The sequence below is a fragment of the Drosophila teissieri genome, chromosome X (assembly GCF_016746235.2).
Source record: "Drosophila teissieri strain GT53w chromosome X, Prin_Dtei_1.1, whole genome shotgun sequence".
NCBI classification, from domain to species: domain Eukaryota; kingdom Metazoa; phylum Arthropoda; class Insecta; order Diptera; family Drosophilidae; genus Drosophila; species Drosophila teissieri.
The window spans coordinates 397,631-410,964 of NC_053034.1; the positions used below are offsets into that span (position 1 = coordinate 397,631).

The following is a 13,334-nucleotide window of genomic DNA, read 5'->3' on the forward strand; positions in this document are numbered from 1 at the left end:
ACTCGCTCTTTTATGGGAGAGATCGCAGTGGCAGATGGCTGGCTCAGGACTAGCGTCTTTCCCATTCCTTCTTTGTGTCCAAAGTGTGTCCAAAGCCATTATGAGCTTGTTACCGCTCCACCCAAGCCAACTACCCATCTGCCCATCTACCAATGGAACCGCCCCACTAACTTGCCGCAACCAACTGTGCTGCCCCAATCTTGCCACCTCCGACCCTCGGCAGGAGTCACTAAAAATTCTATCAATTAAAGTTAATTGCACTAATTTCGGGCATTTCCCCGTTCTCAGTTGCCCATTCTCGGTTCGTCCATTCTGGTTTACTTTGCCGTTCCGTTTTTTCTGCAGAATATGCAGAAATATTTGGGGAAGATTGGGCAACTGGAGTCGCTGTTTCAGTGGCGAAACAAAATGGCGTCAAGGTGGCAAAAGCACAAGAGGTCATTGGTGGCAAAGAGGAGGGTGACGAACGCGGCTGGAAAAGTTTCTGTTTAGTTTTTTCCCTGCTCGAAAATGAAGCTCGTTTGCTTCATGAAAATGAAGTTTGTTTTTCCTACTCTCGCCCGTTGTTGATTGTGCACAAAATGAGGGTCGTGCCAAATGGGAAACTGCAGGGGTTTTGGGGTGGCAGAGATCTCCGCTTGGTCCAAACGTTGGGGCTTAGTGACAGTGGAGGTCCATTCAAAGGTGTGAGTGCTGATAAAAGGAGCAATTTTAATTTGTTTTCCGTACACAAAGGTGCGGAAAGGAAAACGGATCAGCGAAAAGGTGAAAATCACTCGTATGGGAACTGAAATGCATTTGAAGATGGGTCAGCAAATTGCCAACACTTCCACCCTTTACGAGGGGCAAGGTAAATCTTCATAAAGGAGCAGGGGGGAAATGGGAGGAAAAATTCGGTATATTCAAAATTGGGCGAATTTGGTATTTGACCAGTTTGTACTCTCAATGATCAAATCATTGGTGTGAACTAAAACCAGTGAATGAAATGATTTGTATAACGATAAAGCGGCTTATTCAGGCTTATTCCCCTCCAGTTGCTGCCCATTACGCTGCCAGGGCTTGTGTCCTCATTAACCCATTGATGCACTTAATGCACCTAATGCACCTAATGCACCCAATGCACGGCCCATGGCAACGCATCAGCAACGCGCATCACGTATACGCATCCTGGTGGGAATCGATATACATACGTATTATGTTTTCCGCTCATTGTCGCTAATTCTCTGGAAAACAGGCTAAGGGAGATGCTGCCGCTGCTTTAAATTCTTAACTGCGTGTCTCTCATGTCTATGTGTGCATGTGTGCCCGTATGTGTGCGCCGCCAACACCTCGCCGTCTTTTCTAGCCAAATTGCGCATACGCCCCGTGTTTCACGTATGCGCTCGCTTCGCGCTTCTCGCTTCTGTTCGTAATTTATGCACCGCCGTTACGCCCCTCGCTCATTTTTCCACTGCAGCCTCGAATGAACACATTCATTGACTCCGCGCCGGCAAAAAATATAAAAGGAAAAGCGCAGATCCAGATAATGAGAAAAACGCTACAAGAAAGCACAGCGAGGCAGTGAATTTCGCAGTACTCGTTCGGCTTCTACAAAGTAGTAAGTTGCCAGGGGAGGTGGGCGGCAAACGGTGGGCTGCCACGCGGTATCTGACGTTATGAACCTTTTCCTGTATATTCTACATAATTGCGCATTAAATTGTGACTTTTCTCTGGTAAGTTAGGGTCTGCTGCAAGATTTTTGCATTTCAGACACCAGGCGATTAGTCGCGAGCCAAGCCAGCAAAGAATGGGTAGTCTTCCGATTGCGATTCACTAATAAATGCAAAACTTTGAATTTAATTTTTTAATTTTTGCTGAAAATAAATAATCAACGGATAATCTAGGAAAATAGTTGAAATTATATACATTTAAAATGTTTATGTAAAGCAGACGAAAAGACTATTTTCCTGCAGGCAAACAACGTTTTTCACACTCAAATTGCGAGAGTTCTCGATTCCAGACACCAGGCGCGCAGAAAGAGTAGCACGTGCAAAGCAATCAGCTGATCAGTTAAATTGGCGCCTCTTCATTTCGGCACGCGCCCATGTAATGCAAGGCACTTTCGTGCCTATCGTGCCAAAATCGTGACACGAACACAAGAACAACGTGGTCGCTCATCACTGCTCTGCACTCAGAATCGAAGTAACGGTTGCGCTGCTCTCCCATTGGTCAAACGGAGCTGGAGAGATCGAAATGGCAGCCATTTTGAAAAAAGGCGGCCATCATGCAAAGGATCAGCTGTTTCAATTGATTTCGGGCTGCCAGCAGCTGCTTGCTGCGGATTCTGTTCGCCTGGTATCTGGGACCCCAAAAAGTGGCAATTTGACTGGGAAAAATGATGCCGGGTCGGAAATTTTGTGCGAGTTTGGTGAATTCTCAGTGACTCAACACCAGGCGAACATAAATTTGCGTAGGGGGCAGACTGACATTATCGTTGCCTGCTGACTGGAAAGACGTATAGGGCGGCCGTCATGAAAAACTAACGGTTTCCTCTCCAAAGCTGGCTTCCCATTGGTCAAATGGCGACTGGCGAGATCGAAAGGGCAGCCATTTTGAAAAGGGCGGCCATTATGAAATAGGGCGGCCATCAAAGCAATCAGCTGTTTTGGTTAAATTTGAGCTGCCAGCTGGCACTTGCTACTGTTTCTGTTTGCCTGGTATTTGAAACTCAAAAACATCGCAGTTTGGCTGGCAGAAATGTGGCGGCATCGTAAAATGTAAAATGTAGAATGTAGAATGCGCAATCGTTTATCGTTTTCTGCCCGAAAGTATGGTAAACTTTATTTTTATTCCTTAAAACTTATACAGCTAACACAGATTATTTTACAGTACTTTTCTTATATACATTAAAAAGGCTGAGAATTTGTGTAGAATTGTGTGTGTTTTAACATTTATAGAGAATTTTCTTCCCGTCTTTAAAAGGTCTCGCATCATATTTCGGAAAAGAAACGTAGATTTAATAGTTTTGTGGAAATAAAAGTTTTAATAATTTAATGCCTGTAGTAAATCAATTAAATTAGGTCAAGATATATATAATAGATAATCCTACTTTTCGCGGTAACTGTAAGCGCTAGATATTTGGCAATATATACAAATTGAATTAAATAGTTTGGCAACGAACACTCAATGCCCCCGCAATTTGTTGTCGAGATTAAATTGTTGTTAGCCAGCATTTTATTTCTGCCCAGCTGGTACCGACCTGTAAGCTCATTAATGTGGCGTAATTTTTGTTGACTGCTTTGCTGATTCATCGTAAATTTTTCGGTTAACTCTGCTGCGCATTGATTTCCCATTTCCCCTAGTGAGATTTATGGTTTTGGATTTTCCGCTCTGCGATAATTGCGCGGATTGAGCGGTATAGTGCTAAACGTTTGTTAGGGGATGGCAGACCTGCACCTAAATTTCCTGCAGTTCAATCCGCAAACTGAATTTCATGCAAAATTCCCAAAGTTTCATACTCAAAGAGTAATAGTATTCGTTTAAATATCTCTTAGAAAGTAGGCTACGCATCCATTACCTACATTATCGTAATGAGTTTTCAATAGTATCTTAGGACACTTAATGCACTGCAGCGCCATTTCCCTGACCATTTTCCAGTTTGTTTCCAATTTAGTGCACAAAAAATCGAAATCGATGAGATGAAGTGGAAAAAAGTGGGTGGCAGAGGCAGAGGCAGGTGGTGGCAGGTGCACCTGCAGCAAATCGACAAATAATGAACCCACAAGTTAGACATTTCAAGTGGCTGAAGTACAATGTAGTCAAAGGAAATTCCCTGCTGTAGTTAGCCAAGGCTCGTATGCCTTGATTAACTAGATATGGCATAAGCCTATATACGAGTACACCTATGGGTATACCATACGTAGGTAGGAGCACCCAGGTCCTGCTAAAAACACTGCTAAAGTGACCCAAATTCTGTGGGTGTGCACGGGAGCGAGGAATTGAAAAAGGAAAAAGGGAATCGTTTCGTTTTTCGAGAGACTCAAACATTATGCAAAGAATATGCAGACGCAAAACGAATAACGAATCACATCGGAGTGGGGAGAGACTTGAGTAATTTCATTCCGGGCCAAATGTTGTATAAGCGAAGTGGTCCTGCAGGAGGAGGAGTCCTAAATCAATTAGGTGGGCTGGGCGGCAAGGGAAGTGGCCAGATGCAGTTGCCGATAGCAGCACAAACAGCACAAATTTAAATTGAAAACGCCATTGCAGCAATGATGAATTGCTGGGAATCTACCACAGTCTACTACAGTTTCTGGTGCCAAAATATTCGACTTGTTCGATGCTTTCAGAAGCTCCTCTGCTTTTTAGCACTTGGGTATCTGCATGTTAAAACTAACTACAAACGTTTTAGCTATCCTCATTGTGCTCGGCGAAATGTATTGCTACTTTCCGCTTGCTCCGCACCCACAGTGCCAACTGAGCTGATGACGTCGATGAGCATTTGCGTTGAGTTCAGTTGCGTTGCGTTGAGATGAGTTGGGCCTAAGTTCGACTGCTTTCCGCTGCTGGGGCGCAGCGTGGGTGCAGCGTAGCACCCGCAAATGTAATTAAAATTGCTTTCAGCAGCATCAATTAGAAAGTACAGTGCACACACACGTGCACGGATGCGAAAAAGGAAAAGTTGTCTTTCAAAAATTGTGTTGCATACTTGCAGGCACTATTCACAAAATTAATTTCAATTTGCTTGCGCAAGTGTGTGTGTGTGAGTGCGAGTGCGTTGCGAGTGTGTGGGTAAATGCGGGTGAGTGAGTGCTGTCAAAGCTTCCGATTTACCTGCTGCAGCCAGAGAGAGAGAGTGAGAGAGGGGGAGAGGGAGAGTGGGAAAGAGAGAGGGAAGGAAGTGATAGAGCCAAGATGAAGTGAAATGAACAAATGTTTTTTGCGTTTTGCTGGCTGCACAAAGTTTGGCCAAAAGGTTTCGTTTCGAGTTTCTGTCCTTGCCTCTTTCGATCTGCATTCGGCTGTGTGTGTGTCTGTGTGTGTGTGTGAGGGTGGGGGCACACGCACACGTATGCCTGGGCACATCTACTCACTTGGGCACGTTTCAACGTTTCGGGCTGCAAGCGGAAAATACAGAAAATACGGAAAATACTCCCCTCTGGAAAAGCCCACCCACCGTCGCCCCACTCCCTCAGTCTCTGAGTCACCAAACAGCAACAACAAGTTTTTTTGACACTCATAATTGAGCCACAAACAAACGTAAAGCGGGAAAACACACACAGACAAGGGGGCGAGAAGCGAGAAGATAAAAGGCACGAAGAAAGGTAAATGGCAGAAAGCGAAAATGCACAGGGACAGCAGCGACAGCAGAGAACGTAGAAAAGCCATAAATAATAGCCTCGCCTCTGTGTGAGTGTGTTGGTGTGTCGGAGTGTTGGTGTTTGTTCTCCAATGGTTTAGAACGAAAGAAAAGCGATTCCATTTTGCCAACTTTGACTTACTCCACGCGACACGCTACTTAGGTGGCCCCAAAAACACCCCGGCCACCCGCGATACCAAAGACCCCCCTCCCACCCGCTGGCTGCCAAAGGCACTGACTTGTGGCTATTTTTCACAATTTGCTCTTGCTCTTGTTTTCTCCGCTTTTTCATCTGCACTGGCGACGTGTTTGGTTGGCATCACAAACACTGCCCAATCCTCCGCCTGCCCATGTCGTCCGTGGTCCGTGGTCCGCAAACTTAGCATGCAAAGCATAATTTGAATAACCTGAATCCGGCTCACTAACTGGCCTGCCTACACTGCGGCCCATTACTGTAAGGCCGAGTACCGAATACCGAGTACCGAATGACAAAGTGCTGCGATAACAGGCTTGTATAGGAGATGTGTTTTGTTTTACATCACGTTTCATGCTGAACAACAAACCCGAACCAAGGATGAAACTGCCCAAAAAGTTTTCTTCGATAAAACACATCCTTCGGTCGAAAGGGAACGCAATGTAATTATATCAAAGTTCGGGAAGGGCCATTTGGACCTCCATCGCCTGTCGCCGATTGCCGAGAACAAAATGGAAAATGGACTGGAGGCGGGAAACAAATTGTGCGTTTTGCTTTGCATTAAAATGATGTTTGTCTCCAAGTGGCATTAGTCACAACAGCGCAATTTTCTTTTTACTTCGTCGCCGCTGCTTTTCCGCCGTTATGCTTTTCCTCCTCATTTTCCTCCTCACTTTTCTCCTCGCACATTCGGCGGAGCGCGAGCTCCTCCAACTTGGCCCGCTCTCAAGTGACCCGCTCGGGCAAATTAAAATGTCATAAATTTGAGTTAATTACGGTCGAGTAAACATTTGCATTATTGTGTTTCGTCTTTGGTTGGCTCTTCCTGCTCCATGGCCATTATAGGAATCCCCTGAGCTATTTAGTTTGCTTTGCGCTTGTATGTATCTTTGTATCTCTTACTTCCCGCCGCATTCCGCTCCCAAATGTACTGTGTACTTTTGATCGTAGTATCGAAGCAAGTACGTGCTGGGAGTGAACTTTTTCCCGGGCACGCTTCACTTTTAAGATATATGGGAACTTTGGTTACCAGGTTCCATTTCCCATTCCTACAATCAACTGTGTGCAATCGAAGATCTGGGATCCTGCATAATGAAGCCCTATATTGCAACGGGGTTGGCTGCTAGTTCCGCTGCCCTCATTTCCTGCGGTGCACTGCAATTACTTTGCGAGTTTGACTCCGCGCCAGTTAATCAATGGCTTTTCACTATTTTCCACACTCACGGACTCCATTTTCCTGCCCTGTGCCCGATTAGGCGTGATTTTCCGCTCCTTTTGGCCGGGCAACAAGCAAAACCTCGCAAAACCTCGCCAAACCCCCACTCATGCGTGCATTTGATTACAATTTGTCGCCCTTTCAGCTTGTTCGGGAACCAGGACAGATCTGAAGGGGGCTTCCATCCTGATTGCCTTTCACCAGATTGCCTTTCGCGCCAAGAGGAAGTGAAACGACGGCAGCAGACGGAAGCTGCAGCAGATTTGGTCCGTGGGCGCAGCGTTTTGGCTGGTCACTTGGCAGCTGGTCGCAGGACAGGTCAGGACAATTCAGGACAGGACAGCCCTTTTAGCACCTCCCAATTAAAATCCTGGTGCTGCTGCAATTTCCCTCGCTCGCCAGTCACTTTTGCGGCTTCTGATTTGCCACAGCCACGGATTACTTTCTTCGTGCACCTCCGAAATTGTCTATGAACGCTCATTTCGAACGTTTCCGCCCTTGCGATTGCAATTTGTGTGTCGAAGTCAATAGTCGACTAGAATAGAACTCAGGGTCATGCTGCCGGAACGTCTCTCGTTGCGATGCCTCAATCTATCTGTAGAAGTTCCCTCCTTTTTTTATCACATAACGCCACACAGCTGCTGCTGCATATAAACATGTTTTAAAGCGTTTTCCGGTCCTTGACCCGGGAACTCGTGGGTTAAGCTCCGATTTGTGGATAGAGGAAAGTGGGAAGTGGAAAGAGGATATTCCGCATAATTGGCGCAGGACATGCGCTACTTTTATGCATATTTTCCCACCGGGGATTCGGCTTTAGCCCCAGCACTCTATCGCTGCTACAAATGTGTCTCTGTGCTTGCATACTGCGTTGCCATGGCTAGCGACATTATTATTGAGCCCCTCCCCGTGGAAAAGCCCCTCCCCTTGCCCCGCACTGCCATTGTTGGTGCTGGTGCAAGCACAACCAACACAACGCAACGCAACGCAACACAACACAACATCGGGGCAGCAACAACAAGTGCAGTTCTCAGTCGGGCGCAAGCCAAACATAATCTGCATAAACAAACACACTCGCACTCCTCGAAGGGGCGTTCTGCAGCCCACAATCTGTGCGTGTGTGGGTGTGTTTGGTTGCTTTTGGTTGAATTATTAGATTGCCTGGAAAACTAGATGACCCACCTCCAACCTCTGAACTCTGGCCCCGGCTTCCCCGCCAGCCCCAACACTCCCTCACTTCCAAAACGGGCAAACAAAAGCTGATCCAAGCTCCGTTGGCGCCTTCTTGCCTTCTTGCCAACTTAATTACTTTTGAAATAGTTGAGCGCACGCAAACACAGCACATCTCATCACTTTCGACTCGACTGGCAAGCGAAGGACAAGGCAAACTCACGGGGAGGGGGGGCAATGCATATTTCAGCTGCCCCGGCAACCGGAAGTAGGATTTCCTTTCTTTCGATACAAGAGGCCCAGAGGCAGTGGCAGTGGCAGCAGCAGAGGCAGCCGTTCTTATTAATGAAGTTTTCAAGGCTCTGTGCAATGCGATGGCAAACTCGCGGGGCTGCTGATCAATATTTGCCAGTATATGTAACGAAGCTTTATTCTCCAGCAATCGAAGTGAGTCAGTTTGATCAATTACGCTTATAACCTTCCCGACATGGATCTAGCATAGATTTTAAAAAGGAACCCCAACCAATTCCCGACATCGCAGGAAAGATCTAGCACCCCCATCTTGGAAATAAGTTGGTATGCTCCTGCATTTGGCGCAAGATACTCGTTAGCCCACCTTGAATGAAAGCGCGAGAAACAAATTGAAACAAAGCCCCGATTCTAGCCATCTCAAAGGAAAAGCGCAGATCTGAGAAACTTCCATTGTTGCCTGCTCGTAATTAGAGAGGGAAAATCTCTCGCGTTGAGTGCAATCAGCGCAGGCATTGTCTGCAACTCGCTGCAGGACCCCATTCATTCGGCTTCCTATCGTTGGGAATTGTCTCTTGGGACTGTCCTTTTGAGGATGTAATCGTGTACAGAATAGAATTCTTTGATATCCCTAAAAGCAGAGAGTTTGGGCGAACATCCTGGCAAATAGGAGCAGTATCTACTATTAAGCAATCTGTTCTGTACTGAAGCAAAGAGCATCTTTTCCACATTTCGGCTGTGACTGTTGTTCCTCGCACATTGGCCACAATGGCGCTAGTCAATCAATATATCAATTGATATCGTTATGCACAGTTCTCCTAGGGCATTCATCGTCGCTCTTTGGGTGGTGCCTCTGTCAGTGGCAGTGAAGCATTTAGGCAGTCGTTCGGACTGATTTCTCGCCTCGAATCCGCCCACACTGCGCGCTCTAATGAAGGCCATTAATTGTGCTTGGCTGGGGGTGGGCTGCTGGGATCAGCCAGTGTCTTCTGGTTCACCAAACGACGTGGCACTGTGGCATTATTTTGTATCGCTTTGTCACGAACGGGCTGCAGGCTGGGTAATATGGGTTGTGCCTGTACAACGTGGCGCATGATTAATGTGCCTGGGCCAGTCTTTGTCTCTCGTCTCTTGTCTGTCGTCTGTTGTTTGCTGTCTTTGGCTTTTCCAGCATCATAATCGTACTTGTGTAGAAACGCAAAGAAGAAGACATACATGCACCAAAACACACGAGTGTGCACACACTCAGCAGACATTACGCATACGCACTGTTGGCATTTCCAAATAGGCATTTTTGAATTTCGAATTCCTCGCTACAACTTTATTCGCATTATTCCACTTGCAGGCCGCCTCGCCGCGATGGGAGCCCCAGATTGCCGTTCTCTGTGAGGCCGGGCAAATCTACCAGCCGCAATACCTTTCCGAGGAGGGACGCTGGGTGACGGACCTCAGCAAGAAGACAACCGGGCCCACATGTTTGCGTGATAAAATGGATTTGCTCGATTACTGCAAGAAGGTGAGTTTGTGCGTTTGTGCCCTCTTTATCGGGGGCTTGTGGCCAGCGAGTGGCAACGAGAAGCCGCCGCATGAAAAATGACTAGTTCCGTTGCACTTGGAACACTTCGCATATGGAAAACTTACTCGGTGGCTACTTGCCTCGTGCGGATTGCGCATACGCCATGTGGTCAAGTGTGGGTGCGGCGGCAAAATGTAATTTAATGGCCTGGCCGACGCCACGGAAACTGCGGGGGAGCAGGGGAAATACTGGGTGGCTTTAAAAGCCCTCCCAGCGAGGGAAAACCAATAAATCAAAAGCAGCCACCAATCGGGGGAAAAGCGGGGGAAAGGCGGGGGAAAAGCGGTGGAAAAGGGAGCAGCACTGAGTGGTCCTACTATATGGCATCAACAATTTAATTTGCGCTGCGTTGAAAGCGTTTACATTGACACAACATTAAACGACACTTAATTAATTTTCCATTAATTTTCGTTTTTGCATTTTGCGGGACTTCATCCCGTTTCCCGTTATCCGCTTTCCGCTTTCCATTTCCCATTTGCCATTTCCCATTTCCCGTTTCCCAAGTAGCATGTGTGTGTGTATCCTGCATCGAAGCCGTGGCCTCCCCGTCATCGCTGTCATAAATTGGCATTCCGCAGTCAACATTCTGTGCTCCGTTCCATTTCCTGAACTTTTTAATTAAATTTTTCCTTGCGCAGACGATGGCTAATGTAAGCTCGGTCTCCACCTCCAGCTTCACCTCCTAACCTCCCAATCTCCCAACCTCCTCCTCCAACTCGAACTCCAACTCGTGCTCCCACAGGATATTGCTGCTACAGCATCATCAGCTACGCCAAGTGCGGCCCAATATGTTATTTGATAAATACGATATGAATATGATAGCTGAACGAATGTATCCTGCGTTGCCGCGGGACAAATGCAATCACATCAAAGTTGCAAGCGGTCCGCGGACCTCGTGGGCAAGGATTACATGCTCATAGCCCCAAGAAGCCACCTGTGCTCTGTCGCCGATCAATGAGCACATGTGCTCGGGATGTGGTTTAAGGGCAGGTCGGGTCGGGTCAGGTTGGTTTGGGTCAGGTTGGGAGCCAGTCCCCAGGGCGTCATCCATTCCCACTCATCGCCGGCGTCATTACGATCATCTGTATGCAAATAATGAGCGCGGCAAGCTGTCAAAACTGTCGCATTTGATTCTGACATGCAAATTTCGCACCCACACCCCCTTCCACTCCCACTCGCCTGGCAGGATTCTGATTTGAGTCCTCGCCTGTCGCCTGCAGTTGCTGTGTTGGTGTTGGTGTTGGGTTGGTGTTGGTGCTGCCACAACGTCCATCGAAATAACAGGCACACCCGAGCCGTGTATAATATGTATAATGCATGTAAATGACAAATATTGTATTGGTTTTTTCATTCGGAGTTCGTTCCATTCCATTGCAATGCATTCGCTTTTTCTTTGGCCGGCTTGGCTTTTTATTGTCCTTGCTCGCGTTGAAATTATTTTTGTATGTTATGTAATTCTCGACGGCGCATTTGTTCGATGTTGCCGCTATCTGTCCTATCTGTTGTATCTGCGCTGCCTCTCGCATATTTTATAATTATGATAATTTATTTATCGTGCTTAATTTACGTCGGTGGCAATGTTTTGCCATGTTCCTGCCCCCGTTCGCGCCGCAAGCTTCGCCGAGAATGAAATCCAATAAAATCGCAATTAAGCTGGAGAGGTGAAGAGCTGGAGTGCTGGAGGGGCCGCAGCCATCGAATCGAATGTGTTCCTGGATTGATGGCTTTAATATGGGCTCAGCCAGGTTCTAATGTCCGGTGTGTATCCTGTGATCCTGCGATCCTGCGGATTCGCCGCTTCAAGGAGGTTAACTATGTAAATCCTCGAAGTCGATCCTTTTTGTGTGGGAACTCGGGGTCCTGGACACCGAAAGTCGAGTGCGTAGTGCTGCAAAATGAGGAGCACAGAGTGGCGAGTGGCGAGTGGTGAGTGGCGGGTGGCCAAAAAGGGGAGCTGACCAAGCTGCACACAATCCGCCCCCTGTCCTGCTCCTCGCCACTGCTGGTGGCATGAAAGGCCTTCGAAGCCTCAGACCTTCAGAGCCAGCCACCACTGGAGTGGAGCCACGTTGGTGGAGCCCCCTTTTTGGCCCCGGTGGTGGAAGGTGGCGGAAGGTCGCCGGAAGTTGCACCTTAAACATTTTCGGCCCGGCCATTTTGGCTGTTTGCAGGCGGTTTTGCACTCGCTTCGCAAATAAATCACGCCAGCACTTTTTCAATCGGCCCTGTAATTTGGTTTCACCTTGCCGCTGCCGCAGCCGCGAAGAAATTAATTAAAAGCTTTTTGTTGTCCTGTTGTCCTTTGGTCCGGCTGCCCAAATGCCCAAATGCCCAACTGGCCAACTGGCGAACTGCTCTGGCCAGCGTGTTTGTATTTACTCATATAATTTTGTGGAAATTTGGCGATGGCAAGCCAGCGATGGCTTCTTGTTTTGGTTCGCTTCAATTAGCCGCGACTGCTCCGCTTTTCTCGCTCTGCAGCTTAAACGGAAATTAATTCAAGCTGTGTTTGCTTGCCACATGCGGTGTCATGCTTAAAAATGTTGACCCATTCACCACAAAGCCGGGAGTCGTTTGCGAAAAGAAAATAATCCAATAGCCGCGCTGTTTGTTTGCCTGGGCTAATGAGTTCAATTACATGCGGATGCCACAATGCCACGTTGCCACAATGCCACGATGCCACCCCATCCGCCTCGAGTGAAATATGTAGTTGGCATCGTGGCCACACTCGTCGAAGCTCTGGGCTAATAATGATAAGTGCGACTTTTTGACGAGTGTCTGAAAGTTGCGATTAGCAAACATAAAGCGCCACTAAATCCAATTAACTACTTGCGCCTGGAGCTCTGATCAAGTGGCTGGCCGCGGGACTCGGAACCACCGACCACCGACCATCGACCACCGAGCAGAACGTTAATTAGAAAGGCTTGTAATTTATTGAATGGCATCCACCGTGAGTGGCAGTGCCTTCCCATGCCCGCTCCTCTTCCCCTTCCCCTCCCACTTCCCCTGCCTCGTATTAATTTCGCCGCATCATCCTTCGCTGATCGCCCAATTAGGAGAAGTGTTCTCTGGTGTCCGCGCTACTCACGTGGCCTCTTGAGTTTCAACTCTACCGATTACAGGCCAACTTGCGCAAATTATGCGCCGTCAGTTGCTCACTTCCTCAGTTGCTCACTTCCTCAGTTGCTCACTTCCTCAGTTGCTCACTTCCTCACTTCCTCAGTTGCATTAGGCTTGAGGGGGAAGGTTAAATATTAGAGTATTGAGTTTGACTATGAACTGAACGACCGTCTTTGCCAGCAAAGATTAGCGTAACTTCAGTCTGATACGGAATACTCTGGGTTAACAGTCCAATACCGCTGGCATTTCTGTCACTTGCTGTGGAACAATAACTATAAACATGGGTTCAACTGCAGATTTGAAGTAAACACCGCATCGAGTCAACTACACAGCAGCTGTTGTGGCGCCGACTGAATTAGTTCGCGCATCATTGGAGCTTCAGAGCTGCAGAGGCACCCCGTGTAATTGCCAACCCATCTTCATCCGATTCGATCCAATCCGATCCGCACCCTCACCTGCCTCGTCGTCGGTGGCC

The 13,334-nt window shown here is 47.6% G+C and overlaps 1 protein-coding gene across 15 annotated transcripts in view; it reads left to right on the forward strand.

Annotated features, from left to right (window-relative positions):
• LOC122625367 (amyloid-beta-like protein) overlaps positions 1 to 13,334 on the forward strand; it is a 41,664-nt gene that overhangs the window by 14,845 nt on the left and 13,485 nt on the right. For all 15 annotated transcript variants that reach the window (XM_043805493.1, XM_043805502.1, XM_043805498.1 and 12 more), the window contains exon 3: positions 9,509 to 9,679. In XM_043805493.1, coding sequence (XP_043661428.1) covers positions 9,509 to 9,679 — 171 coding nt within the window. The remainder of the gene's footprint in view (positions 1 to 9,508; positions 9,680 to 13,334) is intronic.